Genomic DNA, 24,652 nt, shown 5'->3' on the forward strand with positions numbered 1-24,652 from the left:
CACACCAAAACCTCTTTTCTTTTATTTAAGAGGATATTCTTTTATCTAACTGCTCTGTCCTTTAGATTTATTTATTTTCTAAAATTGCCTTTTTGTCCTTTATTTTGTAATATTCACAGACGCAGTTCATAAGTTTGATCAAACCTGTATTGATTATACTGAGCAACAACAAAATATTTACTTAGTTTGACCCACTAAATTCAAATATAACAATGATTTTTGTCGGTTTCCTTTTGAGCGTTTAAAAATATGCGCAATATTTACAGTTTTTCAACTTTTATAGTCATTAACTCAAAATCTAGTATTGCGATGCCAAAAGTGAGTTCTGAAATCAATAGTCAGATGTTTTTCGTATTGATTGTGATTTTTCAATGCTTAAAAATACTTTCAATTGATTATATAGCGAATTTTAAAATGCAAAAATATACTTTTTTTTAAACATTTTTTCCATGATGTAATGAGCTCGTTTCGCCAATTTTTCACTTACAAACATGGCTCATAAATTTAAAACCATGGGCGTGGACTAATGGTTAGCATATTATACTTTCAGGGAGAGTGATAACGGGTTCGAGTCTCACTAGAGTCCCGCTGCTGGCCAGACCTTGGTTTTTGACTCCAGGTCGATCGTTTCTTATCGGAGTTTCCTAATTTTTCTGATTTTCATTGAAACCGTTCCTGTAAAATTGGCATTTCCTTCCTATCTCTCTTGCTAATCTCAAGTTATTCAGCGTCTTGAGAGTCGCCAATTTCTATACAATAAAATGCTGAAAAAATTTATCCATAGATGTCACTGTGGATGTTTGTATGAATTCACATTGTATAAAAATGCTTATATAAATATATTGATTTTATTGTATCTTTATACGTGTACTCGTCGCTTTGAAGCGATCTGTAAAGGTAAATAAATGTTCATGTTATATGAAATTAAATAAAATTAAATAACAAAAAAATAAGGATTGGTTTTCTATCTCATTATTTTTTTTTATCTAAACGTTTTATAACAAATTCGATCGGTAAATGTCTTTTAATGTGTAATACATATGATTGTATAAAATTCTAAATATTGTATGCTTATATTTTATAACAAATGTTATAAACTTATAAAGCATTTGTTTGCTTTAGGTCATCGACTTTAAAGAGTATTTAATTAATATTATGTATTAAATGTATTATGAGCATTTATAAGAACTATAAATAGGTTTTTGAGCTATTTTTCCTATTCTGCTGTACATTAACATTAGAATAATATAATACTATGATTACTAACCAAATTAAATTAAACTGTAGAATAGAAAATGATCAGTAGCTATTAAAATAGATATAAAATGTATTGCGAACATAATTTCGTAATAATAAAAAGCATTTAAAAATCAAATAAAGCATTTATATGAAGTTATAAAACGATTCTTTATTTTCTAACGTAAATTACACATAATTCTCACCCACCAATTCCTCTTTTAACTTCTTCCAAATTATTCCAAGGACGCAAATCATACGTGCAATTACATTTCCATCCATTCACAGTACATGCCGTTTATTTGGGACACATCTGGAATATAAAATCCTGACCCAATTATACGAAACCTCATCTGCAGACGTTCAAGAGGTGTTCGAAATAAACCCCTATCATTTTATCTTATTTTAAAAATCTGAATGTCAAGCCAAATAAAATCTTTTGAAAACGGCAACTAAAGAACCGGCCATCGAAATGTTTTAGAATCAACTTGATCGAAATTAAAATCACTGGTGAGTTCGTGTCTTTGTGCCATTCGAATGTTCATATGTATGTACTTTCGCCTCCGCATACAAACGCACAGGTAAATGTGAATAAATAAAGTGTACTCGAAAATTGCGACCACATAATTTAACGGTGTGCTGACTTTTACTTTCATGTTTAGATTTCCTTTTTGGACACTTTTTCAACGACAAACGCAACCGTTGAGATTCGATTCTATTTTATTCCAACTACATTTATGTAGTTGAACAACAAATCTTTGGATTTCTCCACACATACATACACATGTTCATATTATACAATGCAAACTAAATACTAGTAATAGAGTAAAAAATCTTTACTACGTTTAGCCCACTGAATTCGAATATGACAATGATTTTTGTTGCCTTGCACTCGTTTAAGAGATATTTTTTATTTTATCTGAACGTTTTAATTAGAGTGGCAAGTGATTTTAAATTACAATATGAAATGTTCTAGGCAAGTAAGTGAGTGTGAGCGAGTAAGATGGAGTGATGCGCTCTCCATTAACCATTTCGCTCTTGCATCATTGATGCAGTCTTTAACCTTCCCTTACCGGTGATGTTAACAAAGTCGACATTTACTCTAACTATGTTGATATCTCTGTAAATAAACTAAATACAGAGTTCATATTTTGGGTATTCCTCACTTATACATTAATGTATTAGATAGAATTATTATAATATATATGTATTTATCTGACGCAACAGAAAAAACATTTTGTCGAAGAATCGGGCATAATGCATAAATGCAGTGTGTTGTTCCGTCACTGTTGTCATTTACTTGCGCCCTGTTCTCGGTGCATTTTTTAAACTTGTCTATTACGATTATTTTTTTACATCGTACTGGCGGATTTGATTTGAATATATGTACATATATTGTTGACCAAATCGCGCAAAATGGCAAAGTTTCAAAACGATCGGAAGAATGTAGGACATCAAATCAGAAATGTTGTCAGACAAAAGAGCGAAGTTAAATATATGTAGAAGAAGCTTGTAAAAACCGCGCAAAATAGCAAAGTTTCAACACAATTTGAAGACTGTAGGAGTTTTAGCTCAATCTTTTGCGAAAACAAACTAAGAGGCATCACTCCATCTCACTCGCTCACGTTCGCACACCTTCACTTACAAGCGATGAGCGTCCTACATAGGATATTTAATATTATAATTTAAAATCATATACACTCAATCATCAACCCTCGCAAACATAGGGAAATATATGTAAAACTGGTTCAATAAATGCTTGATAGCTCGAAAAACAAGTACAAATACATATATTTTTGACTTTAAAAATCCTCTAGATAATTAATTATAAGTAATTCAAATCAATAAAAAATCAGAATCAATAGAAAAAACATCTGACTATTGATTTCAATACCCACTTTTTGCACAACAATACTATAATTTGAATTAAAGCACATTTTGTTAAACGCTCATATCAAAAGAGAGCAAGCCAACAAGAATCATTGTCATATTTGAATTCAATGGTTCAAACTTAGTAAAGATCGGTAATTTATTTTTTGCTGCTTAGTGTAATCCAGACTTAGTGTAATACACAACGAATTGTCCAGACAAAGTTGGACGATTTATCTCCCGATACTACACACCTACCATACACACGGCAATTTCTACGACCGACAACACGTCAGATTTATAGTCCTATAAATGGTCTGACACTTTCAAAATTGCCAAAATTAGTGGTACTCTCTCATCAAACCTGACCTTACTTTCGTACGTTCAAATTGAACGTTATTATAGCCGAGAAAGTGCGCGCGTCGCACATCACATAATGAGCTGCGCTCGAAAAAAAAAAAGATATACTCATAAATTAACAATCGTCTAAATTGCAATGTTTTTATGCACTTTCATGACCGTCACGCGTAGAAAGCATCAAACGAGATGAACGGTGATGGTAATGGTAAAAACACGGTATTGACCCGTGTGAAATGCGATATTATTACCGAGCGAGACTGTCTTGTTCAAATAAAACGACGCTCGTCATCATCATCATCATCATCATTCGTTTCGCCAGGAGAAAATTCAATTTATTCGTCCAAACAGCAAAGTGTTGAACGGCAAATACTATATTAATTTGTTATTACATTTTTTACCGGTAAACTTGCGATTCATTCATACGAAATTTCGTTATTGTTTCTCCGTTTCGTAACACAACAAAAGAACAATTAATTAATAAGTGTGTAATTGAAAACGCTATGCACAATGCGTGTAAAATTAATTAATCAAAAACCAGCAAGAATTCACAACGATTCGCATAAAAAATAAACAAGTTGATTAAGAATTCACAAACTACGGTGTTTATGTATAATAATAATAAAGAATAAATTAAAAATGTTATCTTTTTAAGTTAAGTTTTTAGTGTCGAGAGAATTCATTCAACAATATGTGTGAATGCAGAAGAAACGATGAATTTAAACAAGTCGAAAGTTGAACGAGTAAATTTATGTTTTCTTTAGATAAAGTTGATTATATTTTAACAGACTAAGTATCCAGCTCTGTTCGTGTGCAAATCACTTCGTTATGATTTCGCTTATTAAAAACATCTAAACGAGTACCTTTTTATATTATACAGATTCGAATTCGCAGCATTAAGCTTCATTAGAAGCGAATAAACATTTGATATACATATATATATGTATCTAAATGAATCAACAAACTTTCCTCTTTCCATGTTATTGTATGTATAAGTATATAATATACAGATTATTTGGATAAAACATCTTCCATATCACTTGGAATAAATATTTATTTTCATACAAACGTATGCAATTGATTATTTAATCAAATATGTATATAAATGATTTAAATGTATTGCCTTCAAAAGCATAAAAATGTTTGAAAAATAGTATAAAAATAAAACAGTAGATGTCACTACTAAATTTCAGTTAATAATATTAATAGTAATTTGTTCGAAAAAGATAATAGTTTTATAAAAATTTCATAGATGTCGCTATAAAAATTTGACAATAACTTATTTTCAAAATTTCAGTACAAATGTATTACAATATTATATCATGTAGTTTTAGTTACTAATTTGTGTATTATTTCTATTAAAAATAAACCACTGACCTTCCATAACGTATACAATGCTGCCGACATCTCCCTCTTTGATGATGAGACTTCCAGCGGCATATTCAACGGGATACATACAATCAACGATCTCCCTAATTTGTGTCAGCTCCAAATTCTTCATAAAGTCATTGTCGAGGATCGCCTCTTTGATCAAATCTCTCGATCTGAAACACGGAGAATAGAAACGTTTATAAATAACATAAAACGTAGCCGTACATGTAAACGCAAGCGGGGCCGAGGACTGAAATTTCATGCACCGGATGTCAGTGTGAAGATCGCATATACAAAACTAAAAATGGATGGCAAAATTTTCGACGACCTCAATAACTACATTGTCTACCGTTTTATAAATATATTTAGTGAAAAACTTTGTACTTATTGATTGCCAAAACGAAAGCTATCCGTTGAAGACACGGCCAAATTTAGAATGCCGAAATTTTGTTTGAAAGTAGAAATACGACCGGGAACACTTCATCAGCATCATCCGCCGTGTCTACATTTGGAAAAATAAGGAAGCTCTAGACAAAATTTGAAATAGAGCCAATAGCGAGTACGACCGTCGATTCATTCCAAGAAAAATAAAACGGTGATGGTTTTCGGGGCAATTAAAATCGAGGAAAAATATCATAAATCAAGTATTATTACACTTAAGCACAGATAAAACTTACAAATTATTCACATTGAATTAGTATGAAATTTTGCAGACACCTGAAAATTCTTATAGCAGAGTAATATGAAAAGTATTAAAGCTCTCACCCCAAAACTTTTCCAGGTTCTATTATATGCAAAATTTCAATTCAATAACAAATGAGTACATATTCTAGTATGTTTTTCAATTTTATTTAGAAAATTGACTTAAGATCTCTTACTATCCTTTTATGGCCCAAAATATTATTAAAATATGTTTCAAACCTGGGAAATCCCTTGACCAAACTGTGCAAATATAAGCCAACTGTAACAATATGCTAAATAAGTCTCAACTTTAATTTAAATTACCAGATTCAAACCCTTGAGAAACTCCTCGTATATTTCTTAGTCCACCTTTTGATTTTTCAAATCTGTTATCACACTCAGTATGATTGAAAGTATATGATTTTATCATAAAAACAACTTTAAACAAATCATCTTTATTAATCTGAAATCCTAGAAGTAGCTATCGGATTAATTAACGTTTAAAATAAATGAATTAATATGCGTTTGAAAATAAAAAAATTGTTTTAAAATGATGTATGTATTGATTTCATAAAAAAGTATGAAACTTTTCCAACGCCTGAAAAATCTCACAGCGGTGCGATTTGAAAAAACGTTAAAATCCTGACCCCACAAACCCTTCTAGATTCCAAATCCAAAAATTTCAAATCAATAGCCCCGACACAAGTTGAGTGTGAACACTTTGAATGTGCAAAACCGACGGCGGCCACACACGAAGCGCGGCCATTGTTATTCGCATGTAACCTGGTAAATTATGGACGGCCGAGCTGATGCTGCGAGCGGATGATGGATGAGCCTTGAGCCCGTAAATTGGGCGTGAACCTGTGTGTATAATCTATTTGTAGAGTGACCGAAATTTCATTGCCCACGCACACACACCGCTCGTTACGAGCGAGACACGAGGGCACGTGGGCGGGCTCGGTACCACCGGCAATTAGTGAAACTTTTCTTTCAAACAAACCATTGTGCTGGGATCAAATCCGCAAGCGCAATCCCACCTGGGTGTATCCAAAAACAAAAATTAAAAGAAAAGCCGACTGAAAGGATGTGTATTTGTCGGAGAGAGTGGGCTACGTCTGTTGTGCAACTGTAATGATGTCTTTGTGTGATGAATGAAGTTATGAACAGCGGAGATGTTACAACGCTGATGAGTTTTATAATGTATGTATATATGGCTTGCACAGCCTGTTTCAGTCAATGTCGTTCGAATTGGGTTAGGTTAGGTTGTGTTGCAAAGATTGATGGAGTGTGAAAATGTGTATAGTATATGGAATTTCGACTGGTAATTATATTGTATATTTCATGCATATCACACCATAAATGAATTTTTTTTTACATTCAACATCACTTTAATTTTACTAATCCAATTTATTATATGTATATTAAATTGAGAATTGAATCAATTTTAAAATTAAGATGATGTTAAGTTGATTAACCAACTAATCTAACTTCCCATATATGTATGTAAATTGAAATGTTAAGAAGTTAAGAACTACATAGAGTAGTTCTTAACATTAATTACAATACTAAGCCAACCTAACCTAATCTAATAGATTCTTATAGAAATGAAATCAAATTTAAAATTCTATTCAAACCTAAAACTTACTACTTATAGAAAATTAATTAAGAACTTATAACAGTTAATAAAGAAGCAATATTCAACACAACCTAACCTTAATCTACGACAGAAATGAAATTAATTTTAAAATTCAATACTTATTTATGTACATGTATAGATTATTTTATTTTATTAAATATATCGCTGTATTTTCGAGAGGTTTTAGAACACGAAATAAACAATTAATTAATCCATAGAGACATCTATGGATTTAGACTTACTAGTACATACATTTTTACGTATTGTACATAAATCAAATTCAGATATAGTGACATAGCGGGTAGGATAGTTTTTCCAATTTGATGGAGTAACCAACAATGAAATCAGATAAATTGGCAAACTCTGATAGGAAACGATCGACTTGGAGTCACAAATATCCAAATCTGACCAGCAGCATTAAAGATTAGCACGGTATCGAACCCGGTAACCTCTCGTTGCTTAATATAAATGCACCCACCGAGATATACTGCTAGTTAACTAGATGAACCCAGAAAAATACTAACCTAACCTAACTTTACTTATTATAGAAAATTAATTTAAAAAATACACAGTTAATTAAAAAGTAGTAATGAACCTAACCTAATATGTATATGATAGAAATTAAATCGAATCTAAAATGAAACATTTATGTAATCGATCAAGGAGCAATACTAAACAAACCTTAACTAACCCAACTTATCATAGAAAATTAATCAATTTTAAAATATAGAACTTATGAAGTACATATGTAGATCAAGATACAATACCTAACCTAATTTAATTATATAATTCAGTCAAGACAACGGGCTTTTGGATGCATGTCCATGCAGTGCCGGCCTTACACCCTTAGAAAAAAATTTCGCCTTTGGCGCTCTAATCTAAAATTTTGTATGGCTTTTGGCGCTCTAACTTTAAAATTTAAAGCGCCATTGATGCATCGAGCGGCGCTCTAACTTATTTGGCGCCCTCGGGCACCGCCCAACGTAGCCGCCCCCCCCCCTAAAACCGGCACTCTGTCCATGTCTAAAACCTGCCCTAATTTAACTGTCATCATGACGACCTCATTCTACCGAAATAACATGTACATATATATTATAATATCTGGCACTTGACTAAGACAATGAGTATCATAATATCGTCAGTAGTGATTTAGTGAATCACTTGTAACTAGGATAAAGCAACTACCACTCTTAAGCCCTACTGGCACTTCAAACAATTTGATACTAGTCGATATTTCATCAAATATCGCCTAGTACCAAATGTTTCACAGTCCAATACTCACTCTGGGGTCTTCTCAACTTTGTCTATCTTCAAATCGTCCATGGACTGGCATATGGAAGAAAGAGGCTCTGCAGATATGGCTGTCCTCTTCATCTTGGGCTCGTGCACCCTCAGGACTCTGGTATTCTCCACTCCATTCGACCGACACTTCATCATCAGGCAGTCGTCATCTTCCGAAAAGTCATCGCCGGCCTTCTTCTTGGCGATCCTCTGGGTGAGGGGCCTCACCACTTGCTTGTACTTGTCTAGTTCTATCTTCAGGTATCTTATGGTGGAGTCGCGATTGTCCAGATCCCGCTCTAGAATGGCTATGGTCTGATCACGCTTTCGCAACTCCTCGGTCTTCTCCATCAGCTGCTTCTTGAAGTCGAGCAGCTTCTCTTCCAACTTGAAGTTGGCGTCCAACTTGAACGGGGACTCGGCGCACTTTTCCATTTTGAACTGTTTTTATTTTATACGAGTCTTTCACACTCAATGTTCGTTTTGCTTATTTTCACTTCATTAAAACTGTTCTGTGATTGAAACTGCCTTCCAATAAAATCATATCTGAATATTGGAACATTTAATTAATATTTTGAATTTAAATTTAATTTCCATATATCTGTCACGGTGTCTAATTACTGTATAATATGTATCAATTACAATTTCTCCCCACGCGACGATTAACCATATACATATTACATGTCATATTAAAAATACTTGGCTTAGTATAAAAAATAGAGATGCTTCCATACTTTTTTTAGAAAAGGTAGGAATGCGTTTCAATATGTTGGTCATTAAAGTTTGTAATGGATGGGGGGACATCACTCAAAAACGCCCAATGGCACCAGTTTTGCATTAAACAAGGCCGGTTGGGCTTACCTTCCACCTTCTTCAGCACCGACACGGACACATGACAACGTCGCTTTGCGATAAGACGCGGGAAACACATGATTTCGCACGTAGCGTATGTAAACAACTAAAACAACGGTGCAACGTTGTGAAATTATCTTGTTTTTTTTTTTGAGAATTTGCATTGAATATAAACCGCAAAAAAAGAGACCTGAGCTTTCATTTTTACCATATATAAATGCCATGATAGGTTGTCCTAAGGCGACACCTATGGTCGAACTTTGTACACAAGTACTTAAACAATTCCAAACACATTACAATAGCGACATCTACATACATATGTTCAAACTTGCACTAATCACAATATACAAGTGTAGGTAAGCATATTTAACAATCAACAATTTCCATGTGCAAAGAATTCGCGAGAAACTAAGGATAGCGATTTTTATTTGATCCATCTCAAAAATTAAGCTAGATATATTGACCAAATCAAACAGGAGACGGTCGATCTTGGTTTTGTAACATCCAGATATCACCAGAAGTATACCAGCGGGGATTTGAACCAGCGACCTCTCTACTGGTCAACAATAGCTTAACCAGTAGCTCATATAAAAGGCCCGGCTCTGCCCAGTAAACATTCTAATCTGCCAACCGATTACACAGTGTTAAATTAAAAGTATTATAAATATGTAAACCCACAACTTTAGCAGCTTAAGGGGATTGCTACCCACAACTTTCAACCAAAACATTCTTTGTATAGTAAGAATTGTTGTTTTTTTTATCCTATTAATTTTACTGCGACTTTGGTCTCGTGCCAATCTTGCATTTATTTATGTTTTATGACATGGAAAAAAAATCACCGGTTAATGACATGCTCGGAAAGAGCTTTACAGTTTCATTCGGTCGTAAATCAAACGTGGGGAGCACTTAGCGGCAACACTAAATGTTCGATTAGAATAATCGCAGCAATAAAACTGCAACGAGACGAATGTTTCAAATTTAATATTCATTATTTGATTCCCGATATGGTCGAAAAGTTTATTCGATTTTTTATTTTTATTTTTATATTTCCTGATTGAAGCATGGGAATTTTGTGCTGGCTGACTAAAGCTCATATATGATATTTACATATATGTCACTGTGAAATTATAACAGCAGTGAAAATATATTTTCACTGACAACGAAATCATAACCAGTTACATTTTCAGGGTTGGTTTTATTCATTTGAGATTAAATTGTTAAGGTTGGTATTATTTAAGGGTTAGGTTAGGTTAGGTTAAGTTAGGGTTGGCCCTATTAATTTAAGATTGGGTTATGAGGATTGGTAGTAATTATTTGTTTGATACATTTTCACTACTTGAATTGGTGAAAATATATTTATACTATGCTATTGAAATATGCTTTCGCTGTAACATATACATATACATATATAGATACATATATATATACACGGGGTGACCGTAAAAAAGTCGACAGTGAAAAAGTCGAAAATGTTCGTTTACCATGCATACATATTAAAAACGGCTAGTATATATAATATATATCAGTGGCGTGCGGTAAAAGTCTCTCTCCCCCCGTCGTACATCCTCAATTAATTTGCGCCAGCAGGATTCAACAGGAAAAAGAGGAACAGGCTTTTCCTCCCGTATCCTGCGCGCGCACATTAAACAAGGCTGCATGACAAAATGAGATATAATTTCACCGCATGCCACTCATATATACAGACCCATGACAGGTTGTTCTTTTGACAAATTTGACAAACATGTGGGAAACACGTATTTATTTTAACACTAGTAGATAGATTGAATAGCAACCCACATGTGGTGGTGAAAAAAACTTTTGAAACTGGGGATGAAAGAAACAAAGAATCAGTTCACGGTCAGTTTTCGCCCTGTTAACACGCTGCGTAAATTAAAAATTATTGACTTAAAAATAGACTTAAGGTTTAATTATTTTTAAATATTTTAAATATAAGTTTTAAATTAATATTATTGTGTATAATTTATTGTGTTTTTTACGTTCGCTTTAATATATTTTTTGATTTTTTAATCAAAAACTTTTTTTTTGAAATGGCTCCAAAAAAACCATTTCAGAAGATGTGAAAGTGGCCATTGCAACACTTATTAGTGAAAAGACATATGGTTACAGACAAATTGCAAAAAAATTTCATGTTTCTCAACCTACGGTAGCCCATATTGCACAATTGGTGCAATCGGGAGTTTATCCATCTGCTACATTATACGACAAATGTGGGAGAAAACGAAAAACCACACCGCGAACGGATCGAAAAATCATCACCATAGCTTTGGAGAACCGTAAGGTGCCTAATAAAGGCATTCAAGCTATTCTCAACCAAGAGGGTATCGATATTTCCACAAGGACGGTGCAACAAGAGCCGAACTCCCATAAAAAAGCCAAAATTGACACCAACGATGAAAAAAAAGCTCAGGAACATCAGCAATGGACTGCTGATGATTGGAAAAAGGTGTTGTTTAAATATTAATATTAAACTAAAAAATACTTGATAATCTCTTATGTACTAATTTTTCATTCATTTTAGGTTTGTTTCTCTAACGAAACAATTCTAAGGACAGTGACAGATGTTGTCCAATACATCAGAAGACGACCTTCCGAGAAGCTGAGCGACGAATGCACCATTCAAACAACAAAATATAATGCATCTGTATGGTGTGGTCCGTTACCCGTACATTGGGGCAGGATCAATACAAAAAAAAATTGTTGAACTTATTTTTGCCTTATTTTGAATCAGAAGGGTCCATCCAAGGGCACATAATTTCATTTTTATGCAAGATGTCACACGGCCAAAACAATTAAAAACTACCTGACCACAAAAAATATTCGAATTTAGTTATGGCCAGGTAAATCACTGGATTTAAATCCGATTGAAAATTGTTGGGGGTATTAAAAAGTATTTTTTATAACAGCCCTAATACTACGTTAGATAATTTAAAAGAAAAAATAATAAATACATGGAAAAATAATTCAAAAATCAAAAAAACAATACAGTCATGCATAGAGATCAATTCGGGCTGTTATAACAAATAGGGGAGGGACAACTAAATATTAAGTTAATTACAGTTTTTTTTATAAATATTATTGATGAATATATTATGCGTGTATAATAAAAAGTTTTGTTTCATTTCCTGTACTAAAATTTAACAAAATCGACAAAAAACGAGTTTTACGCTAGTGGTAAGAACTTCCAGTCGTGGGTCTGTATATTATATCGGTCTCCGTGACGAGCCAGAATGTTAAATTACAGAAAACGCAAATATCAGAAGGCAAAGATAGAAAATCGAAAGATCTTAAGTGGAAAGATCAAAAAAAAGGGTGCATGGTAAACGGTACATATTCACTTAATTTGCGCGAGCAGGATACAACAGGAACAAGAGGAACAGGCTTTTCCTCCCGTATTAATGTGCGCGCGCAGAATACGAGAGGAAAAGCCTGTTCCTCTTGTTCCTGTTGTATCCTGCTCGCGCAAATTAAGTGAGAAACCATTGTTTGTTTTTCCGATCCTTTAAAATGTTCCTATATTCTCTTTGATAGTTATGTGGTAATTGATAAGTTTCTGTGATAGTTCTATAATTCGATAATTTTCTGTGGTTATTAAAAACATACATAGAGTAAAAATAGATTTCTTTCCGGTACCCCTAATACATACATAGTACCGTTTACCATACACCCTTTTTTATCTTTCGATTTTCGATCTTTGCCTTCCGATACTTGATTTTTCGTCCTTTTCACTTTCGGTGCCGTGAGGTAGACCCAGGTATACGAGTACGTTCACGCAGCGTACTCGTATAATAATAAAATAATCTAATTTCATAGAGTCCTACATATGCAATGGAAAACAACTTGAGGCTTAAACTTGAAAGACAATGATGATCTTTTTCTAAAGCTTCGTCCAAATTAGGACACGAGACGCGCACGGAGACACAATCAAGTTCATTTCCTTCCATTCACATTCAATCAAACGACATACATATTAAGTGATAAAATCATAATTTTCAAACCCGAAAAATTGCGAACATTTCAGGTCATGGAGATCATCAATTATGCGCGAGACTGCAGACAATTGGACAAATCACTCTGACAATTATCGGATATACTTTTGTGTGCGTAAAAATGGCGGGAATACGAGAGAGTGGCATCCCACGCAACCTGCCAAATTTAATTTGCGAAAATTTCGCCAAATTGCGCAAAGGCTTGCGTGGGTTTCCCGACATACTCTCTTTTTGGTCAACGATTATTATAGGTCTTAATGACGGGGGTACCAGGCGGAGAAAAATTGCGTAGCGATACTGGGATTTCGATTGCGTAAAAAACGTATTAAAATGATCAAATGGTTTGCCAATTTATCTGATTACACTGTCGAAATCATTCCTGTGAAATTGGCTCATATCTGTCCATTATTGTCACCATTGTCTGATTATGACTTCAATTTGAATATATTACATACAAGTTCGACACTTTGGTAAAAATGAAATAAATTTAGTATTATATTCAATACTAGTGTTTTGCCCGATGAAATGTCATCGCATGGGTTATGGCTTATTAAGTTATTGAATAAAAAAAATAATTAAAGAAACGTGTCGGTTCTGTGTTCGATCCGCATCGCGGTCGTATTTTTTTCAAATACCTTTAAAATATAATTAATTTAATATTTATATGTAATTGTATAATATGAAAAAAATGGTTCAAACTGCGCCAAATCTAATTACCGCTATGTATTTATTATATGGTGTAACGTAAGCAATTTCTATTATAGGTCTGTTACCGAGAGTTAGCGCGAACAAATGCGCGTAAAAAGACGCTTTGTCTCTTTCGCGCGCATGTGCATGAGTATGAGAGCGCGCCAACTCTCACTAACCGACCTGTAATATATAGATAGATTTTATCAGGTGTATTAAAAATAAAAACTACCTACCTACATATAAACAATATAAAACAACAATAAAAAAATTAATTCATTGATTTAATTAATTTTCAATTGACGGCACTAAATGCTCTGAGACTATTTTCCTAGAGGAAACAATGGCAGCAAACCATACATATATAAGTTTTTTCTTGATCTGTTATTAGATTTGTATTATTCTCGTAGATTTTGATGTCAGTGTTTTAGTTGTGACGTACATATGTCGAATCGAAACGAATATTATAGTACGACGAGCTTTATCGCACACAGAAACACACACAAAATAGCGCTATAATATATATGACTAGTGTTGTACCCGATGACATATCATCGCAAGGGTGTTGGCATATTAAGTTATTAAATAAAAAAAAATAAAAAAAATGTGTCGTCGGTCATGTGTTTGATCCTCATGTGGTCGTATTTTTTTCAAATACCTTTTAAATATATTTATATTTAATTATTTAATATGAAAAAAATGGTAAAAACTACCTACCTACCGACATATAAAGAATATACATATAACACCAATAGAAAAATTAATTTATTAAATAAATTTTATAAAGATGGCGGTAAATTCTCTGCCAAGCGCAAACATTGGTAGCGATTAGTATATATATATAAGTTTATTTTGTTATTGTATTCGTATATACGTTTCGGCAGAGGTTTAGCTGTGACGTACATATGTATCTCGAATCGAAACGACTATTATAGTACGGCGAGCGTTATCTCAGAAAGACAAGACACACAGACAGAATACCTATATATATATATATATATATATATATGTATATAAATAATAATTATATATGTATATACATATATGATATGATAATAATCGTACAGATTTAGGAAACCGTTCTAGGCAACGTTGGCCGAAAATAATAAGGGCTTGGCTCAAAACGATCAGACAAAAAAAAAAGTTTGCATTACAAAATTAAATATGTAAGTATCCAATACAAAATTGGCAGATAAAATATAAAAAAATATTAATTTTAACTATGACGAAAATATACAAAACTCCTCGCCTTCGATATACATCATTAAAGTTTCGACACAACAATTATCCGACACATACAAGTCACTCGTTCTATCCATAACGTTTATTACTAGGTTAAATACTACGAGTGTAGGTGAAAACAAAATGAAAAAAAAACAATAAAAAATCATACAAGTGGGTGTTCCAGAGTGAAATTAATATTGACAAGAGTCAACTCAAGATTTCAATGGTTCATTGTATCGATACGCGGTCTCGCAATAATTGGATCTCGTTAGCCGAGGACGCACATCTGCGTCACAGTGCAGTTGACACGCTGCGGGCAGCAAAAATATGATGACGTTTTCAATGTCAATGTCGCTATTAAATTATCATCGAACGGGATGTTGGGGATTTCGAAAACAGGGAAGAGGCCAAAATAAACAGAATCGACCACACTCGGTAAAATATTTGGTGCTTGGCAATGTGCTTTAAAATTTTCAAACTATTTCATTTATAAGATTGCACAAGACAAATTATGTGTTATAAATAATTAGATATAATCGATACTATCATTCTAATGAATTTAAAGAGCTTATTTTGAAGTGAAAGACTATTTGCAGATGATTTAAAATATTTAAAATCAATAGACCGAAATTTAGAAAAAATTACACATTTTTACGAAAATCTCATTAAATTGATCTGAATTAAAAAGATTAAAATTTTATCGAACTAATTCCAAAACAATTAACTGCTCGAAAATCAATTACTCTAAATATGAGTCATTCGAATGTCAATTGATCGAAAAAAAAGGTTATGAAATTCGCTATGTATTATACGGGTCTACCTCACGGGCCGGAATGTGAAATTACCGAAAACGCAAATATCGGAAGGCAAAGATCGAAAATCGAAAGATCAAAAAAAAAGGGTGCATGGTAAACGGTACATACTCACTTAATTTGCGCGAGTAGGATACAACAGGAACAAGAGGAACAGGATTTTCCTCCCGTATTCTGCGTGCGCACATTAATACGGGAGGAAAAGCCTGTTCCTCTTGTTCCTGTTGTATCCTGCTCGTGCAAATTAAGTGAGTATGTACGTGAGTATATACCGTTTACCATGCACCATTTTTTTTATCTTTCGACTTAAGATCTTTCGATTTTTCATCTTTGCCTTCCGATATTTGCGTTTTCGGTAATTTCACATTCCGGCCCGTCACGGAGACCGGTATTATACATACATACATATTTATATTATATGTAAGAAATTTTTCTTGATGGTTGTAAGCATTTATTCGTATATTATTAATTATTAATTATATATCATTATATACATAGCCCAATTATAGTTCTTTTTTTTGTATTCCGTAAATCAAAATTCATTAAATTTAAATTAGCAATATGACATTCAAGAACCTTGAAATGGTAAAAAGTCACTTATTTAACTAATCCATCAAAATTTTGCTTCATTCGTTAATTATAGTGGAGTTATTTTTTTTATTTAATAATAATCGCATACAAAATAAGCATTCATAATTAAAAACGAGCTTTTAAAAATAGCAAAAAGTAGTAATGTACACTTTCCAGGTTAAAAACACTGCAAGTTGATATATAAATTTGTGGTAAAAACCATATTGATATTTGACATATAAACCAAATCAAATTATTCAACTAGTAAATATAATAATAAATCTCGGCTTGTTCGAAAAATATAATACATATGTACATACAAAATATGGTTTAAAAAAAAACCCGTTTTAAAATTTATTACCCGCGTTGAATTATATTGTATAATATACATATCAAAATATGATAATTTCCAATTAAAATGACGACCGAATAAATCGCCTTATGAAAGTCGATGCATCTTTGAATTTTATTTCACAAAATATAATATTCGCGTAAAATCGCGACGCTTCACTCGCCGGTGAGTGATGTGTTAATTAAGAAACGAACATGCGTACATTTTATAAGATAATAAAAAAAGAAATGTTATTTTTTCTGCATTGCCAAATTTTACAAATCACTTCGGAAGATAACACGTGTTTTTGTATTTAAATTACAACACAACTTAATATATGGAAAAATATCAACAACGACAATTTGACACTAAGTAGTGGAAAATGAGAAATTTCATGTCGTTTTTTTTTCTTTTTAATTCAATTTGATGAATACGTACATATGTAATACAAATAATATTGAAGATGAATTTTGATGAGCGTGTCGGAATAGCCGAGACAGTATTTTGGCACAGTTCCTTCAATTAATATTTAATTCCGCAACACATTCTTGAACATGGAAGTGATATTAAGCAACAAAATGTTGTATCAGAGAGTTCATGAGCATTTCAATCAAGAGGTTAACCCTTTTCACTCTGAATTCGTGTCTTATATGTATTAAGCTTCATCACTAATAGCAATTTGCGCACGTCATCATCATTTTCCGTTGAAAAACCTCTCAAATCAATCATCATTTACCAACACATATTCCATCCTGTTTTATCTTGGATACATTTTCAATTTAACAGTATTCTCGCTATAAATTGGACACAGAGGGTGTATTCACAAACTAAATTACGGATTACTAAATTACGGATACTCATTACCAAACTTAGGCTAGAAGCAGTTACTTTTGGCCCAAAAAATGGTTCATTATTGATAATTTATTAGAAAAAACATACTTTTTTACTCTCTTGCTTTGAACACTTATGGAGCGGTGCATTGTTATTTGCAAAAGCATCCGCAATTAGCCGTCCTTTATTCATTAGGGCAGTGGATAAAAAAAAGCGCTGAACAATACAAGTTCCAACATTTTGAATGCAAAAGTGCAATATAAAAAGAAAAAAATCATTATACTATGGTTTATTAAAATTATTAATATTAATCAAATATGTAATTCTTTTATTTAAATTTATATTTTAATTTTTGTCAAGAGAAATTTGAAAGCGAACTTAGTTATGATGTGAAAACAGAGTTTTAGTAATACTTCCATAAATCTAAAAAATATGAAGCTATTCTTTGCTTCCATAATTCCTTGTAAAGAACTGTTTCCAGACTCGGCAACCAATGACCAATCTTTCCATTTTTTTAAACTCATATTTTTTTGCAATGTAAACATTTTTTTCATTTTGGAAATTCAGGTTCTAAAACATACAGATTGCTAAAATATCCGGAAACCAACATGTACATATCATAATATGCTAAAATATCCGAAAAAAAAAGCTAGTCGGTCTCCTTCCTGATTGAGGAAGTTCTTCCTGATTGAGGAACTTCCTGAGAAGAAAGAACAACCATAAATGTGGTCTGGATTCAGGACCGCACCTACCATATTTTTACTTTTATTTTTACATAGATATATACCAGGAAGATATATACATACATAGATATACATATACATACATATCATAATATGCTAAAATATCCGAAAAAAAATGCCTTTTTCGCAGTCGCGGTGACGGAATCTGGAAACGGATCTTAATATACATATATTAATATAAGGGCGAAAACACACCGAGAGGCACGAGGTACGTGTTTTTCATCTCCTTCATGTCCTCGTAGTTTTCAGCTGGGAAGACCATTCCTTCAGTTAATTTTTAATTCGTAATATCTTATTATTTAAATAAATTTCTTCTACATATCTTCAAATACGGGAAACACCATTATCGACTACTGTCAAACCTTTGTCAATTCATAGATAAAATACTACAGAAAACACTTCAGGGGTTGCAAAAAAAATAAGGCAGCACGCCTAGCACACATTCATGGTTCACAGTCCCAAAAACCTTGGCCTGGAGTGTTTTCGGTGATATTTTGTCCTTGTATTGATATAAGCTTGACAGTGATTGATAACGACTAATCTTAATTTTAACGGCTAATATTAAGTTTCAAAGTCTTACCTAAACTCATTTTTTTACAAGCCTATATTCTATGTTTCACTTCGATATCGATTCAGTATATTTTCTTACGATCGTTTTGAAACTTAACTAATGGTAAGTTGCCGTTTATTTTTATTTTACACATATATATGTATATATATATATATATATATATATATATATATATATATATATATATATATATATATATATATATATATATATATACAGTGGCGGACTGGGACTGAAATTAGTGCATGCCAGGAGTTAAAGGGGGCCCCCCCAGGGTTAAAAAAATTTGTCCCCCCCCCCCATATAACAAAATTTTCTTCTTTCCATCACGCTAAAAATCAAGGGTAAAAAAATAAATAAAATTTTCAAAAATGGGAATAAACAAATTTAGGTACAATAAAAACGGCAAAAGCAAAATAGATCCATAAATTACATTGTATATTTCGTTTTAACCCTCGTCCTAGGTAAATAGAATGCATCATAAAATAATGCGGCATAAAACCGGCTTTTACTTTCGGTAGAAAACAATCAGGGACGTCATTTCAGCTTTTTCTTGGGGAGGGCAGGCAAAGATTTGTCAAATTGAATTTTTTTTCAAAAAATATTTTTTATATCAGAATAAAAATGGAAAATATTCTTTGCATACACCTTATTGAGTTATAAATATGAAAAAAATAAGTTTATTTTTGAAAAACTATTATGTAAAGTGAAAAAAGCGCCGCAGGCGAAAATTTTTTTCCAAAAATCTTCACATAATCGATCACTGATCACGTTTACATAATATAAAAAAATGTGTGCGGCTCTGTGTGTCTGAGTGTGTTTCTGTGTGTCTTTTTATTATTTTTACTATTTTATATATGGATATGTATGTAAATAAAAAAATATTTTTATCTCAACCAGAAGTAGTACTTTTACCCTATAAGATCGAGGTTTTTTTATTTTTTTCTCGGAAAATTTTGTTTCGACGTATTCAACTGACATTTCATATCTATAATTATAAACCTAATGCCAAGTTATATAGAAAATTTCGTGAACACCCCTTAACCGAAAGTGACAGTTTACTCCTGTTGGCAGTTTACCGGATTTTTCTTCCACTATTTTAATCGACCCTTTAAATATGTCTGCTCTTCACGATTTTATGTATAATTCCTTGTATCAATGTGATGAAAATATAATTAAAAAAAATCGTCAAATTTAATTAACCAGAAGTGGAATTTTTTCCTCTTAAAAAAGTCAAAAAAATTTTTTACCACAACCCTAAACGTATCAAGCTGAAAATTTATATTTGTATTCTTTGTGTACTAAATTTGATAAGGTTTTGGTCAGAAAGCAATTTTATTAAATAACTAAAACTTTTTTTGGACCGAATCTGTTACACATGAAGTTTAAATTCATCTCATTCGTTGTTTCGTGAGAGAATGGACGTCTGCAAATACATAAAATAAAAATACGACAAAAAATAAAATCAATTGTGATTGAACCGATTCAGTAAAATATTAATTTAAAATCTTTCTTGAAAACAAAAAATATACAAACTTTCGAAAAAATAAACGTTACACATCTGTTTTTGAGGCGAAATAAAGTAAAGGGGACCTTTCTATAGAATGAACAATTTCTAAGAATTTTACCCACGGCATACCACTTAAAAACCAAAATATACTTGCTTTGAAATAATTTTTTTTTTCAAAGCACATGGCAGCGATTATTTTATTAGTTACCCAAAAGTAACATACATAAGAAATAAACGTAGCATTCATAGATCCATAGAATCTCATTAATCATTAAATTCATAATATTTTCTAAATTCACACTATTCCTTAACTTAGGGGGTTGAGTGCCCTCCTATGCCCCCCCCCCAAATTACGTCCCTGAAAAAAATGCATAATATTTTCAATTAATGTTAATCGAAAATCGGGATTTTGGGGAGGGGGCCCCTATCCTATATTTCTATATACATGGATGTGTGGATGGAAACTGTTTAAAATTGTGTATTTAAATCTTACTATATCGTCGAAGTATAATCAAATGTTATTTTTAAAGTATGAACTTAATTTAAATCGCTGGTTGATGATGAGTTAATTTAATAAAAAGTTATTTAATTTTACTGAGGGCCCATATTTTCTAACAGATAGTGGGGCCCACATGCCATCGGGCATGTTCGCTTGTATGGCCAGTCCGCCACTGTATATATATATATATATATATATATATATATACCAGGAAGGTTTGACAGGAAGACGCCTTTCTGAACAATTAATTACAAACAATGCAGCATTTTATTATTACATAAATCACTGTATTTCCTGAAGCTGAAGAACACGAAATAATTAATCCATTGAGACATCTATGAATTTAGATTTGTACATAATTTTTACTAATTGAACATATGCACAATAAATACAGAAGATTTGTGACAACAGGAAAGATGATTTTTTTCCAATTTTGACGAACCGTTTCAAAAATGATAGAATTCGATCGATTTGGAGTCACAAATACCCCCAAATCTAACCAGCAGTACAGCGGATCGAACCCACTGATCACTTGGTGCTAAACATACACACTACTGGTGTTGTAAGTCGAGAATATTCTCGTTATTCGACGAAAAATTTTCTTTTTTCTTGATTTAATCATTCTTTTAATCTTAACACACAAGATCGTAAAAAAATATTTTATTCATTTCCTTCCTCATATTTAACGTTCACACGAATTTATCAATTTACTTCCAAAGTTTTCGACGAAATTTTTTAGCAGAGATTTTGTATGAGTTTGGGTATTTTAATTGATATTTCACATCAGTGCGTACTTTTAAAACACATTACATAATATTATGATTTTGACGTGTGATTTTGGTCGGAGATCTTGTCTTCACTAACTGAGGGGTGCGGGGGGTTTAACTAGCGGGGAAGCTGGGTTTTTTCCCCTACGACGCAGCGGTACCTACCTACCTACTAAGAGAAACTGTGCATGCGCCATGTATTTTTCATGCGCCAAAAGGGAGACCAGTATAAGACGTAAGGGCGGATCTAGTGAATTATACATCAATGTATAAAAGCCTTATATTATAATATTCTCCAAAAGATTATTACCGAGAATTTTACAACACTACACACTACCACTGAGCCATACTGTTGGCATATCTCCCGGTTCCACGACATAAGGTCCAATGATATAAGATCCAACGACAAGGGCACATCTCCCTTTCTGCCGCTCCATCGTTCTTTAAGTCTAGCACCCAGGTGACCGTCGCCCACTTGTCTTCCGCCCAGATGAAAAGAGTATTCTACCAATTGTTGGCTTCAACAACCATTTCTGAATACCTAAATGCAATTAAAATAATCGGCTCAAACAAAAAATCATCTACAACTCGTCAGTTACATTTTAAAGTAGCTTCGTATGCAAAACGAGTTTTTGTCAGTGGATTTCAGTCACCGTTGTCGTCTCGGCAATAAATCAGCGACGACAAGCACAGTAGTGCTCAATTCGGTAGATGCGACAATGCATCGTGACAAATCGATGTCGCGGCGACTTTCGCAAAATCACTTCACACGCGGGTCAAACTCTACTCGTCGCCCCTCGCCAAGATAAGAAGTTGGAGAAGAAGAGGTTGATGTATGAAGTGTCAGTCGAACGGTTCGAAGTTCATTTCAATTGGCCGCGCTCGAAGGCCGGCCACGTCGCTGATTAAAAGCCGATTAATTAGAAATTGGTGAGCATAAATGAAAAAAGAAGTGGCCGCAAAAAAAGAAGAAGATGTGTTGAAAAGCCGACCGTAGATTATCCGCAACTAATTTGTTTAAAGATAGTATTTTTTATGCCTGTTTAACAACATCATCATTAATAATGCTTCTTTTCCAAATAAATATTCATATCATATAATAAATATTAGCCAGCAGCATAGCTCGGTCGTTAAGAGGGCTGGACACCAGCGCCTTGTCCATACAAACGTATTACACCTCTCCCTTCCTCAATTATGGCACTAGAGAAATTATTTTTTAATATGCTATGGATATTTACCATAGGCATGTTTCTATCTTTTTATTTTTTTTGAGTAGTTATTTTTTATAAGAGCTAGGAGCCACCAAACATCTATAAAATCGCCTAGTTTTTACACCCACGAAAAGAGTCCAGCGTGCTAATTTAACGGTTGATTTTTAAAAAAATACGAAGACACAAACATAGAAAATATCTTTCTCATACTGATGATGAAATTTTTTTTAAAATTGGTCCAGTTTCAGAGGAGAAAACTGGAGAATACGAAACCTCGATTTTGTCGATTTAAAATAGGTCTGGTCGAGGCGCAACTGTCGCATTCACTCAATATATGTATGTATGTATATATCGAAGAAAGGAACGGCAACAAAATAGCTGTTATATATGTAGGTATTTAAAAAAGTTCAATTTTCAGTTCCGAAAACAATATTTCTGTTTGACTTAATTCACAACTTGTTATCACTTATTTTCATTCGAAGTATTCAAAATCTCGGAAAACAGAATAAACATATTACAGGCCATAGATGGGTTGAAATTTTTGAATATTTCACAGATAAAGAAGTTCCTTTTAAAAACCGTTGAATTTTCCTTGTCTCCTTGGATATAATATAACGAATATTATTTTATTTTTACATAAGTATATACCAGGAACGCCTAGCAGGTAAACTCCAATGCGCCTTTCTAGACAATTAATTGCAAACATTGCAGCATTTTATTACATAAATCGCTGCATTTCGAGAGGCTGAAGAACACGAAATTAACATTTAATTAATTAATTAATTAATCCATTGATTAATCCATTGGATGATTTTTTTTGCCAATTTTAAGGAACCGTTTCAACAACGATGAGATCAAATTGGCAAACTCTGATAAGAAAAGATCGACTTGGAGTCACAAATATCAAAAGTCTAACCAGCAGTATTAAAGACTAGCCCGGGATCGAACCCAATAATCTCTTGGTGCTAAACATAAACGCAACCACTGAGCCATACTGCTGGATATACATATATGCTAATCACTAGTCCACGCTGCTGGTTAGCATATGAGGGGTATAAAAGCAAAGGTGTATATGTCCACTTACATAAGTTCATTTAGAGTAACGTTTTTGAGCTTGTCAAAGCGATTATGCTTACTAAAATAGAAGCGAGTATTTTATGCTTTTACTTATGAATAGAATAAAACTACCCCAAGATCCATTATTAAACCATAACACAAAATATTGCAGAAAAAATGCATTCACAGTTCATTTTTGTGTGTGTGTGTGTGTGTGTGGACATAGGCACATTTGCTTTTGTACCCCTTATATGTGCTTAAAAATTACAAAGCATATTTTAAGTTCTTCAATTCTTCATGTCTTTTATTATCTCCACAAAACATGATAACTGTCTTTAAAAGATAAATCCTACCGCAAAGTTGCAGACATGTTAACAATCTAGATTGAAAATCGTCAGTAATACATTCAGGGCTAATTGCGCAAAATTTCGCACCTGCCCAATACTTTGCAGTAAGTACCATATAACGACCAGATCTGGAAAAGATCGAACGAAAGTAAGTGTCAAGGTGAACTTTTCGGCATGAGGTTAAGAATTATGACGTTTGGCCA

General features: G+C 32.9%; 2 protein-coding genes across 3 annotated transcripts in view; both read right to left on the bottom strand.

The window, feature by feature from the left end:
- The window catches only part of for (cGMP-dependent protein kinase for), a 214,908-nt gene that overhangs the window by 88,001 nt on the left and 102,255 nt on the right, over nucleotides 1–24,652 (bottom strand). For both annotated transcript variants that reach the window (XM_077428327.1, XM_077428328.1), the window contains exon 3: nucleotides 4,840–5,006. In XM_077428327.1, coding sequence (XP_077284453.1) covers nucleotides 4,840–5,006 — 167 coding nt within the window. The remainder of the gene's footprint in view (nucleotides 1–4,839; nucleotides 5,007–24,652) is intronic.
- LOC143909962 (uncharacterized) lies at nucleotides 5,711–10,114 on the bottom strand. The gene is made up of 5 exons (XM_077428286.1): nucleotides 8,433–10,114; nucleotides 6,498–6,551; nucleotides 6,171–6,297; nucleotides 5,839–5,995; nucleotides 5,711–5,775 (listed from the first exon to the last, which is right to left on the bottom strand). Exons 1-5 carry the CDS (start codon nucleotides 8,864–8,866, stop codon nucleotides 5,711–5,713), a joined length of 837 nt encoding a protein of 278 aa, XP_077284412.1. The 5' UTR covers nucleotides 8,867–10,114.

Source organism: Arctopsyche grandis, chromosome 3 (assembly GCF_051622035.1).
Source record: "Arctopsyche grandis isolate Sample6627 chromosome 3, ASM5162203v2, whole genome shotgun sequence".
Classification (NCBI taxonomy): Eukaryota; Metazoa; Arthropoda; class Insecta; order Trichoptera; family Hydropsychidae; genus Arctopsyche; species Arctopsyche grandis.